At 45.0% G+C, this 23,695-nt stretch overlaps 1 protein-coding gene and 1 long non-coding RNA gene across 4 annotated transcripts in view; one reads left to right on the forward strand and one right to left on the reverse strand.

Moving 5' to 3' along the window:
• The window catches only part of LOC134910544 (uncharacterized), a 263,414-nt gene that overhangs the window by 94,674 nt on the left and 145,045 nt on the right, over positions 1-23,695 (forward strand). The gene's annotated exons all lie outside the window — the stretch shown is intronic.
• AP1AR (adaptor related protein complex 1 associated regulatory protein) overlaps positions 16,487-23,695 on the reverse strand; it is a 192,138-nt gene continuing 184,929 nt past the window's right edge. For all 3 annotated transcript variants that reach the window (XM_063918677.1, XM_063918687.1, XM_063918666.1), the window contains one exon: positions 16,487-18,420. In XM_063918677.1, the coding sequence (XP_063774747.1) occupies positions 18,179-18,420 (242 nt within the window). In that variant the 3' untranslated portion in view covers positions 16,487-18,178. The remainder of the gene's footprint in view (positions 18,421-23,695) is intronic.

A 23,695-nucleotide genomic window follows, 5' to 3' on the forward strand; every position in this document is an offset into this window, starting at 1 on the left:
CTGCTGTGCACCGTGCAAGCTAAGCAGCAAGCTCTTGGTGCTGTTTTTAAAAAAAAAATCCTGGCTGCCTGCCCAGCACCAACCGATAACAAGCCGCTGGCTACACACCACAACTAAGAGCCTGGACAGCCTTCAACTCTCACTGAGTATCACTACAGCAGGTTTGTGAGGAGCTTAAAGACAGACTTTATTATCGCACTGTGCTCCCAGGTAGCAGTATCAACCTCCGCTTTGCCTCCCAGATGGGGGGATTTGGTTTAGCTTACAGGGGGATGTAGTATAGTGATGTAATATACCATATAAGGGGGAAAATGTAATAGGGTGTGAGAATCAGAAAGTGAGAGATTTTGGGAGATTTCTGTTTGTTTGTTTTTTAAATGGCAATCATTTACATGGGAAAATCAACCTGGTTTGCCATGTAAAAAAAAAAAAAATAACATGAGAAATCTCCCAAAATCTCTCACTTTCTGATTCTCACACCCTATTACATTCCTCCCAAGGTGTGTAGTACAGTATTGTATTGCAGTATATAGGGGCATGTAGTGCACTGATGTAGTGAAGCATAAAAGGTAAGTAGTGCAGTGTAAAGAGGCAAGAGGCATGTGACACTTAGTGCATTTGGGGCACATAGGGGAATATTGTGCAGTAGCATCCCCTTTTTAACAAAAATTTTGATAATCTGATTATGCTTGTCTGACAGGACTTGTTTGTTTGTGATTTTGTCCTTTTTTTTTGGGGGGGGGGGGGGGGGGGGGGGGGGAGGATTTTGAATTACTGCCTTGCTCCTGGTGACGAAAATCTTAGTTTCGGCCCTGACCAGGAACATTCCTTTATTACAGGGATGGGGAACCTTCGGCCCCCCAGCTATTGTTGAACTACACATCCCAGCATGCTCTGCAACAGTTTTAGCATGGCCAAATAGCAAATCTGTAGCAAGGTATGCTGGTATGTGTGGGGGAATGTACTAAGTATGGAGTATAATGAAGTGGAGAGAGATAAAGTACCAGCCAATTAGCTCCTTACTGCTATGTTACCTGCTCCGTTTGAAAAATGAGTTAGGAGCCGATTGGTTGGTACTTTATCTCTCTCCATTTTATCACTTTCCAAAGATTAGTGCATCTTCCCCTGTGACCAATAACTACATGAATTTCTCTGGGGGATACCTGTTGGGCCAATTAATCTTAAATCCATCTTATCTTGTCTTTATTTGCAAACTTTCAGTGGCCGAACCAGCAATTTGATTCATATCAGTAGTTGTTACCAGTGGCGTATCTAGAGTGGGTGCAAGGTGTGCAGTGCACACAGGCCCCTGGATCCAGAGGGGACCGCACCGCACACCCTGCACCAATGTTTTTTAATACTTACCCTTCCGGAGTCCCACATCAGTGCACAGATCACCAGGAAAATGGCGCAGCAGTAATTTTCCTGGAGTTTTTGCGTTTGCGCAGTAGGAAAATTGGCGGGAAAACGGGCACGGCCCCATTTTCCGGAAGACCTGTGCACTGGACTCTGGTACAGAGGTAGGAGGGGGCCTCCGATGGAGACTGCACACAGACCCCCTCCTCTCTTTAGATGCCCATACTGTATGTCACTACGTCGAGCCACATTATTGTGACCATCAGCTAGGTGCAGTAACCATCCATTTGCTTTGAAGCCCCATACGCAGCAGGGTTCGCTGAACTGTCATTTTAGACACGCTTGGTAGCACCCAGGTTCATTTTGATGGTGAGCTGCTCCACTGTAGCGTGTCAGTCGGTCCTTTAGCACCTTCGTAGCAGACGTTCAAGTCTCACATCAATGGCTCGTGGTAAGCCGCCATTTTCCCGTCAGTTATTTGCAGTGGTGCCATTTGTCCAGTCACAACACACCTTCACCCGAACAGTTCACAAATTGCGCTGTTTCAGAAATAATGCCACCCTTGGCTAGAAAGCCGATAATCATCCCTTTTTGCAACCTGGATAAATTGTCCCTTGTACCCATGACAGCAACGAGTGATAATTGTGCAGACAGCCTATCGCACACCTTATATACTAACCAAGCCAGAACACAACACATGACGTACTTCATGGGCTACACGCTACCGACGTCAACTGTAGGAGGTGGTCATAATAATGTGACTTGACAGTAATATTGAATCTATTTCTATACTTACTACAGCAGTGCAGTATGTTCTGAGAGATGTCTTTAGTACTACAAGCTCTGGTTATTTATTATGATGGTTAGATGTGTCTTCTATGTGTGTATTCTCCACTGCCACCACTTTATGGGATTGGGTTCTAAATGCCAACGTCGGGATGCCCGCAGTCAAAATACTGATCGCAGCATTCTAACAGTAAGAATCCTGACAAGGAGAAGGTACTTACCTTCCCCAAAGGCCCCATAATCCTCCCTTCCCGCAGAGTAAACCTAACCACCCCACCCCACCCCACCCCACCCCAAAGACTAACCCTCTCCGGGGACACAAAAACCTAACCACCCCTACCCGCAGCATAAACCTAAACATACACACTGAGCTATTTTCCCTGTGCCCAGCAATGTTCATGGGGCGTGAACCACTTTCCACAGTGGGAGTCTTAGGACAGTGCTTCACTTGGCTGTTCAAACAGCCCAACGGCAGCCAGCGATGATGCAGGAGCGCACATCAGTGGTCACCGGACACCCAAACGCACTGGCCGAGTTCGAGCTCAAAATGCCAAAAGTGAGCTACTTTGAGCTCAAAATTGCCCAGTGTGTATGGGCCTTAACTGTGGAGACTCTATAAGACCATAACCTTAATGGCTTATTTTAGCTTTACAAAGGTGAGCAGGTAATAATAAGATTTTACTCACCAGTAAATCTATTTCTCGTAGTCCGTAGTGGATGCTGGGAACTCCGAAAGGACCATGGGGAATAGCGGGCTCCGAAGGAGGCTGGGCACTCTAGAAAGATTTATGACCACCTGGTGTGCACTGGCTCCTCCCACTATGACCCCCCTCCAAGCCTCAGTTAGGACACTGTGCCCGGACGAGCTGACATAATAAGGAAGGATTTTGAATCCCGGGTAAGACTCATACCAGCCACACCAATCACACCGTACAACTCGTGATACTATATCCAGTTTGATAGTATGAAAACAACTGAGCCTCTCAAAAGATGGCTCAACAATAACCCTTTAGTTAGCGATAACTATTTACAAGTATTGCAGACAATCCGCACTTGGGATGGGCGCCCAGCATCCACTACGGACTACGAGAAATAGATTTACCGGTGAGTAAAATCTTATTTTCTCTAACGTCCTAGTGGATGCTGGGAACTCCGAAAGGACCATGGGGATTATACCAAAGCTCCCAAACGGGCGGGAGAGTGCGGATGACTCTGCAGCACCGAATGAGAGAACTCAAGGTCCTCCTCAGCCAGGGTATCAAATTTGTAGAATTTTGCAAACGTGTTTGCCCCTGACCAAGTAACAGCTCGGCAAAGTTGTAAAGCCGAGACCTCTCGGGCAGCCGCCCAAGATGAGCCCACCTTCCCTGTGGAATGGGCTTTCACTGATTTAGGATGCGGCAGTCCAGCCGCAGAATGCGCCTGCTGAATCGTGTCACAGATCCAGCGAGCGATAGTCTGCTTAGAAGCAGGAGCACCCAGCCTGTTGGGTGCATACAGGATAAATAGCGAGTCAATTTTCTTGACTCTAGCCGTCCTGGAAACATAATTTTTCAAGGCCCTGACTACGTCCAGTAACTTGGAATCCTCCAAGTCCCTAGTAGCCGCAGGCACCACAATAGGTTGGTTCAAGTGAAAAACTGATACCACCTTAGGGAGAAACTGGGGATGAGTCCTCAATTCTGCCCTCTCCATATGGAAAATCAGATAAGGACTTTTATATGACAAATCCGCCAATTCTGATACACGCCTGGCCGAAGCCAAGGTCAATAACATGACCACTTTCCGCGTGATATATTTTAGATCCACGGTTTTTAGTGGTTCAAACCAATGTGATTTTAAGAAACTCAACACCACGTTGAGATCCCAAGGTGCCACTGGAGGCACAACCGGGGGCTGAATATGCAGCACTCCTTTTAGAATGTCTGAACTTCAGGTACTGAAGTTAATTCTTTCTGGAAGAAATCGACAGAGCCGAGATCTGTATCTTAATGGAGCCTAATTTTAGGCCCATAGACACTCCTGCTTGTAGGAAATGCAGAAATCGACCTAGTTGAAATTCCTCTGTTGGGGCCTTTCGTGGCCTCACACCAAGCAACATATTTCCGCCATATGCGGTGATAATGTTTTGCAGTTACATCTTTCCTGGCTTGAATCAGCATAGGAATGACTTCCTCCGGAATGCCCTTTTCCTTTAGGATCCGGCGTTCAACCGCCATGCCATCAAAACGTAGCCGCGGTAAGTCTTGGAACAGACAGGGCCCCTGCTGCAGCAGGTCCTGTCTGAGCGGCAGAGGCCATGGGTCCTCTGATATAATTTTTTGAAGTTCTGGGTACCAGGCTCTTCTTGGCCAATCCGGAACCACAAGTATCGTTCTTACTCCTCGCCTTCTTATTAATCTCAGTACCTTTGGTATGAGAGGCAGAGGGGGGGAACACATAAACCGACTGGTACACCCACGGTGTTACCAGAGCGTCCACAGCTATCGCCTGAAGGTCCCTTGACCTGGCGCAATCTCTTTTATAGCTTTTTGTTGAGGCGGGACGCCTTCATGTCCACCTGTGGCCTTTCCCAATGGTGTACAATCCTTTGGAAGACTTCTGGATGAAGTCCCCACTCTCTCGGGTGGAAGTCGTGTCTGCTGAGAAGATCTGCTTCCCAGTTGTCCACTCCGAGAATGAACACTGCTGACAGTGCTAACACATGATTTTCCTCCCATCGGAGAATCCTTGTGGCTTCTGCCATCGCCATCCTGCTTCTTGTGCCGCCCTGTTGGTTTACATGGGCGACTGCCGTGATGTTGTCTGATTGGATCAGGACCGGCCTTTTGAAGCAGAGGCCTTGCCTGACTCAGGGCATTGTAAATGGCCCTCAGTTCCAGAATATTTATGTAGGGAAGTGACCTGACTTGACCAAAGTCCCTGGAAGCTTCTTCCCTGTGTGACTGCCCCCCAGCCTCAAAGGCTGGCATCCATGGTCACTAGGACCTAGTCCTGTATGTCGAACCTGCGGCCCTCTTGAAGATGGGCACTCTGCAGCCACTACAGTAGAGATACCCTGGTCCTTGGAGACAGGGTTATCAGCCGATGCATCTGAAGATGTGATCCGGACCACTTGTCTAACAGGTCCCCCTGAAAAGTTCTTGCATGGAACCTGCCGAATGGGATTGCTTCGTAGGAAGCTATCATTTTTCCCAGGACTCGCGTGCAATGATGCACCGATAACTGTTCTGGCTTCAAGAGGTCTCTGACTAGAGATGACAGCTCCATGGCTTTCTCCTCCGGGAGAAACACTTATTTCTGGTCTGTGTCCAGAACCATCCCCAGGAACAGTAGACGTGTCGTAGGAAACAGCTGTGTCTTTGGACTGTTTAGAATCCAACCGTGCTGTTGTAGCACTTTCCAAAATAGTGCTACCCCGACAAGCAACTGCTCCTTGGACCTCGCCCTTATAAGGAGATTGTCCAAGTACGGGATCATTAAAAACTCCCCTTTTTCGAAGGAGTATCATCATTCCGGCCATTACCTTGGTAACACCCTCGGTGCCATGTACAGTCCAAACGGCAGAGTCTGGACTTGGTAATGGTAATCCTGTACCACAAATCTGAGGTACTCCTGGCGAGGATAGTAAATGGGGACATGCAGGTAAGCATCCTTGATGTCCCGGGATACCATGTAATCCCCCTCGTCCAGGCTTGCAATAACCGCCCTGGGCGATTCCATCTTGAACTTGAATTTTTTTATGTATGTGTTCAATGATTTTAAATATAAAAAAGGGTCACACCGAACCATGCGGTTTCGGTACCCCAAACCATGTGGAATAGTAACCCCGTCCTTGTTGAAGTAGGGGCACCTTAAGTATTACCTGATGAGAATACAGCTTATTAATTGCCTCTAGCACAGCCTCCCTGCCTGAGGGAGTTGTCGGCAAGGCATATTTGAGGAAAACGGCGGGGGGAAGACATCTCGAATTCCAGCTTGCACCCTTGAAATACTACTTGAATGAAACAGGGATCCACCTGTGAGCGAGCCCACTGATCGCTGAAATTTTTGAGACGGCCCCCCCACCGTACCTGGCTACACCTGTGGAGCCCCCGCGTCATGCTGTGGACTCAGAGGAAGCGAGAGAAGAATTATCATTCTGGGAACAGGCTGACTAGTGCAGCTTTTTCCCTCTTCCCTTGTCTCTGTACAGAAAGGAAGCGCCTTTGACTCGCTTGCTTTTCTGAAGCCGAAAAGACTGTACCTGATAATACAGTGCTTTCTTAGTCTGTGAGGAAAACTGAGGTAAAAATATTTCTTCCCAGCTGTTGCTGCGGATACGAGGTCCCAGAGACCATCCCCAAATAATTCCTCACCCTTATAAGGCAGAATCTCTATGCGCCTTTTAAAGTCAGCATCACCTGTCCAGTGACAGGTCTCTAATACCCTCCTGACAGAATGGACATTACATTCATTTTGGATGCCAGCCGGCAAAATATCCCTCTGTGCATCCCTCATATATAAGACGACGTCATTAATATGTTCTCATGTTAGCAAACTAGTATGTTTGACAGGGTCACCAACCACGCTGCAGCAGCACGCTCTGCAGGTTTCAGTCTAGTACCTGAGTGTGTAAAAACAGACTTCAGGATAGCCTCCTGCTTTTTATCAACAGGTACCTTCAAAGTGGCCGTTCCTAAAACGGTATTGCCACCTATTTTGACAACCGTGTGAGCGCCTTATCCACCCTAGGGGATATCTCCCAGCGTAACTTATCCTCTGGCGGGAAAAGGTACGCCATCAGTAACTTTTTTGAAATTACCAGTTTCTTATCAGGGGGAACCCACGCTTCTCACACACTTCATTCATTCATCTGATGGGGGAACAAAACACTGCCTGCTTTTTCTCCCCAAACATAAAAACCCATTTTTAGAGGTTAATGTCAGAAATGTGTAACACATTTTTTATTGCCGGGATCAATTCACGGATGTTCCTAGTGGATTGTGTATATGTCTCAACCTTGACGACACTGGAGTCAGACTCCGTGTCGACATCTGTGTCTGCCATCTGAATGAGCGGGCGTTTTTGAGCCCCTGATGGCCTTTGAGACGCCTGGGCAGGCGCGGGCTGAGAAGCCGGCTGTCCCACAGCTGTTACGTCATCCACCCTTTTATGTAAGGAGTTGACACCGTCGGTTAATACCTTTCACCTAACATCCACTCTGGTGTCGGCCCCACAGGGGGCGACATCACATTTATCGGCATCTGCTCCGTCACTATATAAGCCTCCTCCTCAAACCTGTCGACACAGCTGTACCGACACACCGCACACACACAGGGAATGCTCTGACTGAGGACAGGACCCCACAAAGCCCTTTGGGGAGACAGAGTATGCCAGCACACACCAGAGCGCTATATAATGTGGGGATTAACACTATAACTGAGTGAATTTTCCCCAATAGCTGCTTGTATATACAATATTGCGCCTAAATTTAGTGCCCCCCCCTCTCTTTTTAACCCTTTGAGCCTGAAAACTACAGGGGAGAGCCTGGGGAGCTTTCTTCCAGCTGCACTGTGAAGAGAAAATGGCGCCAGTGTGTCTGAGGGAGATAGCTCCGCCCCTTTTCCGCAGCCTATTCTCCCGCTTTTTTATGGATTCTGGCAGGGGTATTTATCACATATATAGCCTCTGGGGCTATATATTGTGATTGTTTTGCCAGCCAAGGTGTTTTTATTGCTGCTCAGGGCGCCCCCCCCCCCAGCGCCCTGCACCCTCAGTGACCGGAGTGTGAAGTGTGCATGAGGAGCAATGGCGCACAGCTGCAGTGCTGTGCGCTACCTTGGTGAAGACTGATGTCTTCTGCCGCCGATTTTCCGGACCTCTTCTTGCTTCTGGCTCTGTAAGGGGGAAGGCGGCGCGGCTCCGGGACCGAACACCAAGGACTGGGCCTGCGGTCGATCCCTCTGGAGCTAATGGTGTCCAGTAGCCTAAGAAGCCCAATCCGGCTGCAAGCAGGCGAGTTCGCTTCTTCTCCCCTTAGTCCCTCGCTGCAGTGAGCCTGTTGCCAGCAGGTCTCACTGAAAATAAAAAACCTAATTCTCTACTTTCTTTCTAGAGGCTCAGGAGAGCCCCTAGTGTGCATCCAACCTCGGCCGGGCACAAGATCTAACTGAGGCTTGGAGGGGGGTCATAGTGGGAGGAGCCAGTGCACACCAGGTGGTCATAAATCTTTCTAGAGTGCCCAGCCTCCTTCGGAGCCCGCTATTCCCCATGGTCCTTTCGGAGTTCCCAGCATCCACTAGGACGTTAGAGAAAGGCTTTGAGGGAGTGTTTGGAAATGGAATCGGAATGCGAGCAGGGACTCCTCAATCAACCCAAACCTCCATGAGAAAAGCTATTTTCTTATTCAATTCCACCTTCTTTATAGCTGGCTACCAGCTTCTTCCCTTACACTCATTTCATATTTGCCTTCTATGAATTTTATAATACAGGTTCCGTCGCCCAATTCCAAAATAAGGAACATTCCGAAATACAGAATTTTTTGAGTGCAACTGAGATAGTGAATACTTTGATCTAGGATGCTTCAATGTACACAAATTTTGTTTAATGCACACATTAAATATATTGTATAAAATTACCTGCAGGTTATGTCTATAAGGTATATATGAAACATAAAGGCATTCTGTTTTTAGACTTTAGTCCCGTCCCAAATATCTCATTAGGATATGCAAATTTTACAAAATACGTAAAACTCGGATATCTAAAATACTTGGCCCCAAGCATTCTGGATTTGGGATACTGAACCTATACTAGAGTAAAACTGCAACTGGCATGCTGGGGGCCGCCCACGTGTATAGTACGCACAGGTACTCCCTCTGTGCACATGATGCTTAGAAAATTTAGTTCTGAAGGACGGCTCCGGACCTTAATTGGGTCTAAATCTGTGCAAACCTCAAAAGTGCAATTGAAATGGTCTGCATGGGTTTTCACGAAGATTATTCATCTGGGATAGAATTAAAAGGATTTCACATTACTCACTTATTACATGTTTGCTAAAAATATTTTTTCATCTAGCAGACTGATGTAAATATTAGATTCAAAATCCCCGCAAGTTTGCAATTCTCACCATGTCCCAATGTTTATTTTTGGGAAATAGTTATTAGGTCACATTGTCAACAGTTATGTTGTTGACATTGTTAAAATGCCAACAGGCAACATGTCAAAATTAGGGTTAAATTGCAGGCAGAAGGGAGGTTTAGGGGTTAGGGGAGGAATACTCATTGAAATACTGGAGCAGCAAAGGTCTGACCCGGAAGCCGCTGCAGCAATCAGGAGCAGGTAAGTGACCACTGGGCCACCAAGGACAACAGTGTATCAACATTGTAACATTGTATCATGTTACCATTTCATCACGGTTTACATGATGAATGTTGGCGTAGTCAGTGACATTATGAGTGTTGACATATACCACCCCATTTATTTTTACCAGCTTCACAAAAAGGAATAATGGGCCTTATTCATGTTTGAAAGGAATCGCACAATCGCAAGGAAGCAGCTGTGCATTTCCGTGTAAATAAAATTCATATACCACAGAGGCGTCTGCAGGAGGTAGACTGCTCCTGTGCATTTGCTAGATCTGAGTGCTCCATCCGAGACCCTGATTTGCAATGGTTTTAGGCAGTGGTCAGCCTGTATAAGCTGAAGGTTACTCAGGCTGGCCATCAGATTCAGACACCCAGGTCCAGTAAGCCTGCATCAGACGACGCAGACCCTGGACCTGTCACACCTTAAAAACGAGGATGACACACGCGGACGGTTCGGTAAGGCCGATTTTAAACCTAAAGTCATTGAACCCCTAATTGAGGGAATTTCAAATTCAAGATGGAGTCTCTGAGAGCGGTGATCTCGGGTCTGGAGGAGGGGGAATTCCTGGTTTCCCTGGATATCAAGGATGCGTTCCTTTCACATTCCGATCTGGCCACCTCACCAGGCTTATCTCAGATTTGCGCTGCTGGACTGTCACTATCAGTTCCAGGCACTGCCATTTGGCTTCTCCACGGCACCGAGGGTGATCACCAAGATCATGGCAGAGATGATGCTACTCCTCCGCAGGCAGGGAGTGAACATAATTCCATATCTGGATGATCTGCTAATAAAAGCATCTTCCAGGGAGAGGTTGTTGCAGAGTATTGCTCCCTCAACTCAACTACTCCAGGATCGTGGGTGGATTCTGAACCTTCCAAAGTCACATTTGGAGCCGACAAGGAGACTGCCCTTCCTGGGGATGATGCTCGACACGGAAGTGCAGAGAGTGTTTCTACCGCTGGAGAAAGCGGTAGTGATCCAATCAATGGTACGGGAGCTCTTGAAGCCAGCCTGGGTATCGGTTCATCAGTACATGCGCCTTCTGGGGAAGATGGTTGCCTCCTACGAGGCTCTACAGTACGGAAAATTCCATGCGAGGTTCTTCCAATTAAATCTCCTAGACAAATGGTCAGGATCACACCTTCACATGCAGCAGGGGATACGCCTGTCGCCAAAAGCCAGAATTTCACTCCTCTGGTGGCTGCAAACTTCTCACCTACTCGAGGGCCGCAGGTTCGGGATTCAGAATTGGATCCTTCTAACCACGGATGCAAGATTCAGAGGTTGGGGAGCAGTCACCCAAGCAGAAAACGTCCAAGGAAAGTGGTCAAGTCTGGAATCCATCCTTCCGATAAACATTCTGGAACTAAGGGCCATATACAACTGCCTTCTACAAGCGGCTCATCTTCTGCAAGAACAGGCCATTCAGGTTCAGTCGGACAATGTAACGGCAGTGTCCTATATAAACCGTCAGGGCTGAACTAAGAGCAGAGCTGCAATGTCAGAGGTAACAAGAATCCTCCTCTGGGCAGAAAGGCACGCGGTGGTGCTGTCGGCAATCTTCATGCCAGGAGTGGACAACAGGGAAGCGAACTCCCTCAGCAGACACGATCTCCATCCAGGAGAATGGGGCCTCCACCCGGAGGTATTCGCAGAGGTAACAAGCCGATGGGGTGTATCTCAGATAGACATGATGGCCTCTCGCCTCAACAAGCAGCTTCGGAGGTACTGTTCCAGGTCAAGGGACCCACAAGCAGTGGCGGTGGAAGCCCTGGTAACTCCGTGGGTGTTCCAGTCAGTGTATGTGTTCCCTCCACTTCAACTCTTCCCAAGGATTCTCAAACTAATAAAAAGAACATGAGTTCAGGCGATCCTCATTGCTCCGGACTGGCCAAGAAGGGCTTGGTAAGCGGATCTTCTGGAATTACTGCTGGAGGATCCGAGGCCTCTTCCTCTTTGAAGACCTTCTCCAACAGGGGCCGTTCGCCTATCAAGACTTACTGCGGCTACATTTGACGGCATGGAGGTTGAACGCCAGATCTTAGCTCGGAAAGGCATTCCGAAAAAGGTAATTCCTACCCTGATACAGACTAAGAAGGGAGTAACGCCAAACATTACCATCGGATTTGGAAAAAGTATGAGCCTTGGTGTGAATCCAAGAAGTTTCCTGCAATGGAGTTTCAACTTGGACGGTTTCACCTCTTTCTGCAAGCAGGTGTGGTTGTAGGCCTACGCTTGGGCTCCATCAAGGTGCAGATTTCAGCCTTGTCCATTTTCTTCCAGAAACAATTGGCAGCTCTTCCTGAGGTTCAGACGTTCTTGAAAGGGGTTCTGTATATTCAACCACCCTTTGTGCCTCCTACGGCACCTTGGGATCTTAACGTGGTGCTGCAGTTCCTGCAATCAGATTGGTTCGAGCCTTTACAGGACGTGGATGTGAAGTTTCTTACTTGGAAGGCGGTCACTCTGTTGGCATTGGCGTCTGCTCAACGTGTGTCAGAATTAGGTGCATGGTCATGCAAGAGTCCCTACTTGATTTTCCATAAGGATAGAGCTGAGCTCAGAACGCGTCAGCAATTTCTTCCAAAGGTTGTGTCAGCTTTTCATATCAACCAACCTATTGTGGCGCCAGTGGCCACTGACTCCTCAATTACCTCTAAGTCTTTATGTTGTGCGGGCTTTGAAAATATATGTGAAGAGAACTTCTCGTCAAAGGAAGTCAGACGCTCTGTTTGTCCTTTATGATTCTAACAAGGTTGGGTGTCCTGCTTCTAAGCAGAGTTTCTCGCTGGATTAGGTTCACTATCCAGCATGCTTATTCTACGGCAGGCTTGCCGTGTCCAAAATCTGTTAGGGCCCACTCTGCTCGTAAAGTGGGTTCTTCCTGGTCGGCTGCCCGGGGTGTCTCGGTTCTACAGCTTTGCCGAGCAGCTACTTGGTCAGGGTCGAACACGTTTACTAAGTTCTGCAAGTTCGATACTTAGGCCTCGGAGGACCTAAAGTTTGGTCAGTCAGTTCTTCTGGAACCTTAGCACTCTCCCCCCCGTACTGTGAGCTTTGGTACATCCCCATGATACTAATGTGGACCCCAGCATCCTCTAGGACGTAAGAGAAAATAGAATTTTAATTACCTACCGGTAAATACTTTTCTCGTAGTCTGTAGAGGATGCTGGGCGCCCGCCCAGTGCTTCATATTCCTGCATTGTTACTTGGTTCAGTTTGTTCGTTCAGCCGTTGCAAATTCGTTCCAAGTTGGTTAGCTTGGCTTTCCTTTCGTTGTACGTGTGAGCTGGTGTGAATCTCACCACTATCTGTATTTCCTTCTCTCGAAGTATGTCCGTCTCCTTGAGCACAGTTTCCAGACTAAGTCTGGTGGGAAAGGCATAGAGGGAGGAGCCAGCCCACATTATTAATCTCTTAAAGTGCCCATGGCTACTAGTGGACCCGTCTATACCCCAAGGTACTAATGTGGACCCCAGCATCCTCTACGGACTACGAGAAAAGGATTTACCGGTAGGTCATTAAAATCCTATTTTTACCATGTTTGGCGGTTTTCTTCAACAGATTCATTTTAAATGGTGTAGTGTTATTTGGTCACTGCCGCTGCCTTGAGTGTTGGCACCTAACCATTACGATTGTGTGTTTTCTAAGGTCAATTTATTTTAGTAGTTTAAACTTGGTTTAAATCATGATTTAAAAAAAATAAATTAAAAAAATCACTGATTTAAATCACATGTTTCCCCCCCCCCCCCCCAATGCTGTGCTGTACACGTGTGGAAAGAATTAGCAGATAGTTTGAAGGAATTATATCTGGACAAACTAAGCATGAAGATATTTTTGGACTACTATAATCAAGCATTGGACCTGCACATTTTCTCGCTTACTTGATGGACCCACGTTACTGTGGTAGTTTAATTGCAGAAGAATAATTAGAAGCTCTTAATTTTGCCAAAGAAAACTATCCACATTCAAATTCCCCTCTACCAACACTATTCAAGTTCTAAGCAAAAGCAACCCCGTTTAATGACCTCTTGTTTGACCACGATGTTGTATCAACAGTGGCACCAATAGATTACTGGAAAATGCACATTGGGTCAGAAACTGCAGCTGGTTATGAAAATATGATAGCAGTAGAGCAATTACTTAACAGCTGCAGCACCATCAGCTTCACTAGAAAGAATGTTTTCCACATTTGGTTTGGTGCAGTCAAAACAGAGAAACCGCTTGGGTACTGACAAAGCTGCAAAACTAGGATTTCAACATCATTGCTGTTTATTTCCTTTTGCAGTTTGTGTGGGTATCCGGACTACAGGTCGACAACAAAAAGGTCGACACACCTTAGGTCGACATGGAAAAAGGTCGACAGGAACAAGGTCGACATGCATTTTTCACAATTTTTTTCTTTTTTGGAACCTTTTCATACTAAACGATCCACGTGGACTACGATTGGAACGGTAATCTGTGCCGAGCGAAGGCACCATGCCCGAAGCATGGCGAGCGAAGCGAGCCATGCGAGGGGACGCGGTGCACTAATTGGGGTTCCCGGTCACTCTACGAAGAAAACGACACAAACCCCCCCCCCATAAAAACCTCATGTCGACATTTTTCCATGTCGACCTTGTTCCTGTCGACCTTTTGTCCATGTCGACCTAAGGTGTCGACCTTTTTGTTGTCGACCTGGAGTCCCAGACCCGTTTGTGTGATATGTGTAGTTTGCTCTGTGATGCCATTATTCATGGTGACACTGTCAAGTCATTTAAATTAAATATATGAAAGTTACAGTATTTTAAAAACAACTTTGTATTATTGTTTTTACTTGGTTTATTTACTTGAATATTTTTATAAAAATCCAATTTAAATTAAAAAAAATATTTTTTTAATCAAAACTATTGATTTTTTTTTTTTAAATTGCAATTTTTTCATCTCCTGGTTTCCGGAGCCCAATGGAGGCTGCATGAGATCATAAGATCTGCGAGAAAGCCTCCATAAGCTTAAAGTTGTTTACACCATTTTACAAATAGGGGTCAGACCATAGTACCCATTGATAAAAAGTGGACTGCAGTCTTCAGCGCTAAGTAGTCTTTTGTAGGAGATTTCTGTGAAATCTCCTGCATTAGGCTGTTACTACATAGCAACAATACACACCACTACACAGAAACTACAGTTCGTACAGTATATCATTTTATAAAAACGTGTTTGATAAGTAGCTCCTTAATGTCTTGCTGAGCTTGAAACAACATTCCTACTGAAATACTTTTAAAGCACATTCTTGGCCCAATCTAAATTATAATATGATTTTGTTAGATGAAGATAGGGTTTATTTTTGCTTAGTACCATCATATCTACTTTCCCCCTAAAGTACAAATCAGCTGTATAACTACCCCTATACTATTCATTTTCCAAGTTTAACCACTAAAGCAGCAGATTTTTCTGAACAGGCCCGTTACTCTATAGAAGAAAGTTGTAATTCTTTCACCAAAACAAGCCAACAGGATTGGATGCCACTTAGCAATCTGTTCAGTTTGTTACGGTGATGAATAGTCCACATATACCAAATTGGCTTATGCCGTCCCTATCCAATGACACTAACATTGGAAGGCTATATACAGTCTTCTTCACTGGGTCTTTCTAAAGTCAGGTATTTGTACTGGCCATCATACTCTCAGCTGTTCTTACACATAATGCCCCCACAACAGTTTATTTCAGGCATACAGTGACTGAATGTGTCTTGCTTTATGCTGATGAAAATCCCGACAGCAATTGACCGATGGTCATGATCCCGACATAGACAAAATCCCGACATCCTTAAAATACTGACAATGTCGACAGGTCAAAAAGACACAAGTTTTTAATTGTTTTTTTTGGACACCATTCAAGTGTACCGCTGCGCTTGCCATGCTTCGGGCACGGTGCCTCGCTGCGCTCGGCACACTATTATATTCCCCCTCCAGGTCCACTGGGATGGTAAAGTATGAACAAGTCGGTTTCAATGAAAAAATCATGTAGACTTTTTGACCTGTCGACATTATAAATGTTGGTGTTTTGACCTTGTCGGGATTTTGACCATGTCAGGATTTTGATTGTCTGTAAATTGACTGCATCCCGGCTGACCAGAGTACCTCCCATAAGGTCACCATAGAACTATTAACGTATTTTGCCGCACTTCTGATTAGTCCTCTGATTGTATGTAGTTTATCATGGTGTAACTACCCAATTTAGTTTTGCCTCTTGAGTGTTAATCTACTTCTGCTACCCTAGGGGTAAAATTTTGAACACAGCTGGCAATATGTACATAGTACTTCTGAAATTAATGAGGTGTGCCCTTATTTCCAAAATGATCTATCTGCCTAAGTTTATACTTCGTTTTACAATATAAACACTTATTTGTCACTTCTGATTTGCATTGTTGCCTCAGTAATGTAGAGCTTCCATTAACCCCGAAGATTACAGCAGTTGCATAATACTGGGGAAAATGTACTAAGGCAGGCCTGACCAACTTGTGGCTCTCCAGCTGTTGTAAAACTACACATCTCAGCATGCCCTGCCACTGTTTTAGCATTCCCTAATAGCAAAACTCTGACAGAGCATACTGGGACTTGTAGTTTCACAACAGCTGGAGAGCCACAGGTTGGCCATGCCTGTACTAAGCAGTGATAAAAGTGGAGAAGGCGCCCATGGCAACCAATCAGCTGCTCTGTATACTTTTATAGTATGCAATTTGTAAATGTTACATCAGTGCTGATTGGTTGCCATGGGTAACTTATCCACTTTTACCACTGCTTAGTACATCTCCCCCAAAGTGTCTTACGGCTTTAGAAAAGCTTTTTCGAATAAGACAAAGTTACAGTAAGAAGAGCAACCATTAGCAGTGTGAATACTGTGGGAGGGACCCCCATTAATGTTCTAGTACTGGGTAAGGCAGAGAGTGTATTGTGCAAAACCCCTTTTGTCAGAAAGCACTATTTGCTGAAAAAGAAGAGATCTCTAAAGACACAAGTTAGATTAAAAAAAAAAAGAAAAAAGATTTATTAGTCAACATGCCTATACTACAAAATGTGCATTTTTCTATTATTTTGCTGCAATAATCGGCAGTGACTTGATTGATGTGAACACATGTAAAGCAAGAAACAAGTTACTTTCCAATTAAAGTGTAATAGTGTACTTACTCTTCATAGACTTTAATAAGACACTTAACATTTTCTATAAGTCGTGCTAAAATATCAGCTCCCAAAAGGAGTTCTTAGAATCCAACTGGCCAGGAAGGCAAACTCAGCCATTCAAGTAAATGTTAAAGTTTTTCAGAATTCCCACTGCCAAGGACCTGAAGTGCCGTCTCTCAGCACGTGAGGAGCTCAGAAGCTCTAGATTTAGTTAAAGCAGCGATTGTAAGGAAAAAAAGAAGGGTTCCAGAAGAGAGCACCCACTAGATTTTTATTCTTCTTTAGGGCAGAAGACTATCTTGAGAGTAGTTCTCCTGTAAGGCTGTCACGTATGCATTTGAGAAGGTGAGTACAAGTGCTTATAACATAAGTCTGATCCCGTCACACTTGACCGTTTCCACAGTGAAACCACATAATGTAGCATTAAGTGTTTACTAAAGGCAACAAACACTGCTTGCCAATATGTACTTAAACAGTCTTTGCATACTGACATTAGTATGTGAGTGTTCTACAGTGGAATGTACATAAGGCAAGACACAAAACTTATATTAAGAGAAAATTTTCATTACATAGTGTGTGTGCTCAGCTCCACTATAAGCTCAAGTTTCAACACATTATATATAACATTTAGGGTTCGTTTGCACTGTTCTGATCTTAATTTAATGTGCCTTAAAGTAAGACATCTCCTATTTTTCATTCCTTAACATGTGCTAACAGTACAATGTATTGGGAGAAGTGCAATGCATGAAACACACCAGGAAAACACATCTGAAACACACAATTGTTTTCACTAACGTGATTCCCATTTTCCCCGGGGAATGTGTGAATGAGCCTTTACAGTTCAGTTAAACATCATTTTCAAAAGTGCTCTGCAGCATTAACAACGCATTCTACATTTTGGCTATAGTTGTTCCCAGTCCTATCCCAACATAGGAGGATGAAATGATGGTCATCGCACCAGCTCTGTTTATAAACTACATAAAAGCCTCATCAAAGCTAATAATTCCATCAAATGGCTATTCCATTGAATGACAAAATCATAAACTCAGATTACATAGCCAGTGATTTACAGTCTGCTCCACTGCAGACTCCAATCAGTATGGTAAATTACAAGTTGGCTCATCAATAATTTACAGTGAAAATGCCACATGCATAACACATGTAAAAAAAAAAATATATATATTTTGGTCTGTAAAAGCAATGGCTCTAGAGGCAAGTGCGTAACAACTGGCAAAATATCAAGTTCTCAATAGTGCATATCATTTATTAATGAAACTCGACGAGAATGGAAAATTCTAACTAGTATAATCCCCATCGTTTATCCTTAAGAAATGGATGCAGAAAAACTACGAAAATTGCACTTTATGTCCTCCAGTAATTCATTTCTTCTTTGCCATTTATAAAAAAAATAAAATAAGACAACCAAAGAAAATGCTCTGAAAAATCTGTACATTCATTAAGCCCAAAATGGAGAAGAGAAAGCTTCCTTGAGTTTGGTAATGAAAACATTCCTTGGTCTTTGGTCTCTTCTACCTGTCCTGCTGCTCTGCGGAATGTTCAGTCACAGGGTTGACAAACCCGGCATATTCTGAGTTGCCATTGTCATCCATCTCAGCACTCACAAAATCATTCTCCCACTCAAGGCCATTTGAGTCATCGGAGGCAGAAGCTGTGTGGCTTCCAGATTTCTTGTCATTGTACTTTAAGGCTGCTCGGAGGATGTCCTCTTCTGTTTTCGAGCGTTCCCTCATTGGAACCATTCTGTTTATTCCTAGGTAAAGAGGCAAAATGGATAAAATGAATATTACCTATTACAAGAGTCAAATATACTTGTATTTTCCAGTAGTTGTGTTGTGGCACAAAATAGAACACTACTGGAAAACAGACTGATCACTAGACCATACTTACGCATGTAATAAAATAAAGTACACATTTACAGTGTACTAAAGGCTTTTTTAATGATCAATAAAAAAGTACAACTTTTCATATTCAAATGGCCCAATTTCTTCAAAGTTTTCCATCAGAATTCCATATATGTTGAAATAAGGACCTATGGGATACTGGCAGCATCATTATAAATCATCCTGGATTTCCCATCTGTAGGGAGGCAGATGATCTTAAGCAGACCCCATCAGAAGCCCCTAGCACAGCTGCATCACCTGCAGTATCTGTTGATCATTAGTCTGGTTATGCAGAGCTTGACCTGACTGCTCATTCTCTGAATCCACTGCTTTACATAAATAAGGGTTTATCTACTTTCCCAACATAACTTTCCATTATAACCTCTGTGTGAGAAAGCTGAAGTGTATTTGCAGTATAAATGCTGCATTTCCACTAAAGTTAACCATACCATTGACTTTCATTTGTTTAATCTTTCATTACTTTTTCATCAGGCGGTAAAATTGCATGGATTTCATAGAGAAACAAAGATGTGCAAAATACTCAAGGAATGTTTACTGAAACTGGCCCAATTGAGATATGGCTGCCATTGTATTACTTTTGCTGGGAAACAAGTCTGGTAAATTATTGGCTAACGTGATCCGGTCATATTCTACCCCATCTTGCATTTTACTATTGAAATCCAATTCCTCTCATTCTATTACGGAAAAAAAACCCCAGCTATTTCCCATGAATTCCTCCAATATTATCAAACTATTTATGCTGCTCCACCTGATGCTCCTGCCTTGGGTAGGAAATTTGTCCATGAGGCTAAAGGTGCATACACACTGTGTGATATTTCAGTCAAGAGTGTGCACGCTGCAAACGACAGCATGTTCCTGGGTGGTCATTAACGACCCCCTTTGTTGGCCGTACATGCAGGTCAATTTTGGCTATGTCGGACAAAACTGCATGTACGGGCCGGCCGCGGAGTGACTTCACTGAGTGATCTCATTTGCGGTATTGCTCAGTGTGTACACACAATGTCAGGCAGTTCGGGAGGGAAGGGAACACTGTGCAATATCACTCATGGAGCGTACTGCACAGTGTGTACCTACCTAAAGTCACCTATCCTCATGGAGGAAGACCGATCCTCCTTGCTGGCTTCTGTCATGGAAATAGCACTGCTTTCTTTGCTTAAATCTCTTCAAAAATGGAAATCTCCTGGATCTGATGGTTTTGGAGCAAACTACCAAAAACTTTTAGCTCCTCATCTTCAGCTCCACCTGATTTTAACATGGCTAGAATAAAAGCTGTACCCAAACCAGGAAAAGTCCCTTCTCTTGTACAATCTTATCAACCAATTTCATTATTAAAACAGGAATTCAAGCCTTTTACTAGACTTATTGTTGTGCGTTTGCAGAATCAATTACCCTCACTCCTGCACACTAATGAAAATGGGTTTGACAAGGGCCGTACCTCAGTGTCTAATGTTTGACTACTGGTTGCTATGATTCGGCCTCATCAAAGAGGCAATAAACAGTCTATTGTTAGATGCGATATGGACAAGGCTTTTGATTGCATATCCTGGTCACATAGCATCAGAGTTCTCCACCTACAACAGTTTGGCCCTGAGCGTACACAAATCTTTCAGATGCTCTATTGTCAGCGGACTGCATTCCTCATGATTAATCTTTTGAACACTCACTCCTTTGCACTACACTGTGGAAATAGTCAGGGTTGTCCACCGTCTTAGTTACTTTGTCATCTACCCTTGACCCCTTAATTAGAAACTGTATTCATGATGATCATTGGTAATGCTTGACTGGGTTATCATGACATTAAAATATCTGATTGCCTGTTATACACTACTTCAGGGGACCTACAATTGCTGTTCCCTCCCTATTAGATATGCTCCATAACTTTCATTCAATGTCTGGCTTTTTGGTTAATCAGACCAAAACTGAAGCACTGGCACTTCATTCTGAAGACAAGATAAGCTGGGGTAATTTCTTCCACTTTAAGTGGGTCAAACATTGCATAACATATTTGTGCTTTCAAATCCCATCCCACCTTTCTCCATTATATTCCACCAGTTTCATAAAATGTATACAACAAATGTTGTTGGAGTTTAAAATATGGAGAAACCCCCCTGTTTCCTATTTCGGTAGCTCCCAGCTGCTCAAAATCATTAGTTTCCCCTACCTACTCTACCCCATCCAAATGCTTCCATTTGCACTTACAGTACCAAATGCGATCAACTTATTATAAATTCTGCTTAAAGTAAATTAATTTGGGCAAATAAACGCCCACCTATCTCACTATTCCAATTAAAACAACTTCCTGATTTTGGAGGGTCAACCTCCCCTGTATAAACACTATGCACTAGCAGCTACGGTAATTACTGTTACACAGAGGATTTACTAGGAGGCGTTGATTGTCAGCCGAGCCACTGAACAGAAATGCTGCCCACATATGGAATTAACTAGTTCAGTGGTTCTCAAACTCGGTCCTCAGGACCCCCCACACTGCATGTTTTGCAGGTAACCCAGCAGGTGCACAGGTGTATTAATTACTCACTGACACATTTTAAAAGGTCCACAGGTAGAGCTAATTATTTCACTTGTGATTCTGTGAGGAGACCTGCAAAACATGCACTGTGTGGGGTCCTGAGGACAGAGTTTGAGAACCTGTGCACTAGTTTATTCCATATGACTCCCTATAAGTTACCACCTGAACTGATGGATAATCCACTCACCATCACGTTTTGTCATGCCTGACGAGTCCTTTGATAAAGGCTTCACCTCACAGCTACTCACGCCTTATATTTGCCACTAGCCACTAGTGTCCAATCCTGCTTTTCAGGATGGTGAGGCTGGTAGCAGGGAAGCCAATACTGGTATTTAGCCACCAAAATTCCAGGGTTTAATTTCAGGATTGGAGGCTTCAATCCCAGGATTATGGGAATATTAACAGTGGGTGCGGCGTCCTCCGCAGTGGTGCAGTCACTGCAGTACGACTCCTTCCTAGCTAAATGTTCTGGCATGGGAATGTGGGTTTTATTTATTTTCTCCCCTTTGGGGGCAATGAATATGGGATATTTTCCATCTGTATGAGCCAACGTATAATAAGAATTTACTTACCGATAATTCTATTTCTCATAGTCCGTAGTGGATGCTGGGAACTCCGTAAGGACCATGGGGATTAGCGGCTCCGCAGGAGACTGGGCACGAAAGTAAAGCTTTAGGACTACCTGGTGTGCACTGGCTCCTCCCCCTATGACCCTCCTCCAAGCCTCAGTTAGGATACTGTGCCCGGACGAGCGTACACAATAAGGAAGGATTTTGAATCCCGGGTAAGACTCATACCAGCCACACCAATCCCACCGTACCACCTGTGATCTGAACCCAGTTAACAGCATGATAACAGAGGAGCCTCTGAAAAGATGGCTCACAACAATAATAACCCGATTTTTGTAACAATAACTATGTACAAGTATTGCAGACAATCCGCACTTGGGATGGGCGCCCAGCATCCACTACGGACTATGAGAAATAGAATTATCGGTAAGTAAATTCTTATTTTCTCTGACGTCCTAGTGGATGCTGGGAACTCCGTAAGGACCATGGGGATTATACCAAAGCTCCTAAACGGGCGGGAGAGTGCGGATGACTCTGCAGCACCGAATGAGAGAACTCCAGGTCCTCCTCAGCCAGGGTATCAAATTTGTAGAATTTAGCAAACGTGTTTGCCCCTGACCAAGTAGCTGCTCGGCAAAGTTGTAACGCCGAGACCCCTCGGGCAGCCGCCCAAGATGAGCCCACCTTCCTTGTGGAATGGGCTTTTACAGATTTTGGCTGTGGCAGGCCTGCCACAGAATGTGCAAGCTGAATTGTACTACAAATCCAACGAGCAATAGTCTGCTTAGAAGCAGGAGCACCCAGCTTGTTGGGTGCATACAGGATAACAGCGAGTCAGATTTCCTGACTCCAGCCGTCCTGGAAACATATATTTTCAAGGCCCTGACTACGTCCAACAACTTGGAGTCCTCCAAGTCACTAGTAGCCGTAGGTACCAAAATAGGTTGGTTCAGATGAAACACTGAAACCACCTTAGGGAGAAAATGAGGACGAGTCCTCAATTCCGCCCTGTCTGAATGGAAGATCAGATAAGGGCTTTTACAGGATAAAGCCCCCAATTCTGACACGTGCCTGGCCGAGGCCAGGGCCAACAACATGACCACTTTCCATGTGAGATATTTTAACTCCACAGATTCAAGTGGTTCAAACCAATGTGACTTTAGGAACCCCAAAACTACATTGAGATCCCAAAGTGCCACTGGAGGCACAAAAGGAGGCTGTATATGCAGTACCCCTTTTACAGACGTCTGAACTTCAGGTAGTGAAGCTAGTTCTTTCTGGAAGAAAATTGACAGGGCCGAAATTTGAACCTTAATGGACCTCAATTTTAGGCCCATAGACACTCCTGTTTACAGGAAATGCAGGAATCGACCTAGTTGAAATTCCTCCATCGGGGCCTTACTGGCCTCGCACCACGCAACACATTTTCGCCAAATGCGGTGATAATGCTTTGCGGTTACATCCTTCCTGGCTTGACCAGGGTAGGGATGACTTCATCCGGAATGCCTTTTTCCTTCAGGATCCGGCGTTCAACCGCCCTGCCGTCAAACGCAGCCGCGGTAAGTCTTGGAATAGACAGGGTCCTTGCTGGAGCAGGTCCCTTCTTAGAGGTAGAGGCCACGGGTCCTCCGTGAGCATCTCTTGAAGTTCCGGGTACCAAGTCCTTCTTGGCCAATCCGGAGCCACGAGTATAGTTCTTACTCCCCTCCGTCTTATAATTCTCAGTACTTTTTGGTATGAGAGGAAGAGGAGGGAACACATACACTGACTGGTACACCCACAGTGTTACCAGAGCGTCCACAGCTATTGCCTGAGGGTCCCTTGACCTGGCGCAATACCTGTCCAATTTTTTGTTTAGGCGGGACGCCATCATGTCCACCTTTGGTTTTTCCCAATGGTTTACAATCATGTGGAAGACTTCTGGGTGAAGTCCCCACTCTCCCGGGTGGAGGTCGTGCCTGCTGAGGAAGTCTGCTTCCCAGTTGTCCACTCCCGGAATGAACACTGCTGACAGTGCTATCACATGAT

Source organism: Pseudophryne corroboree, chromosome 1 (genome assembly GCF_028390025.1).
Source record: "Pseudophryne corroboree isolate aPseCor3 chromosome 1, aPseCor3.hap2, whole genome shotgun sequence".
NCBI lineage: Eukaryota > Metazoa > Chordata > Amphibia > Anura > Myobatrachidae > Pseudophryne > Pseudophryne corroboree.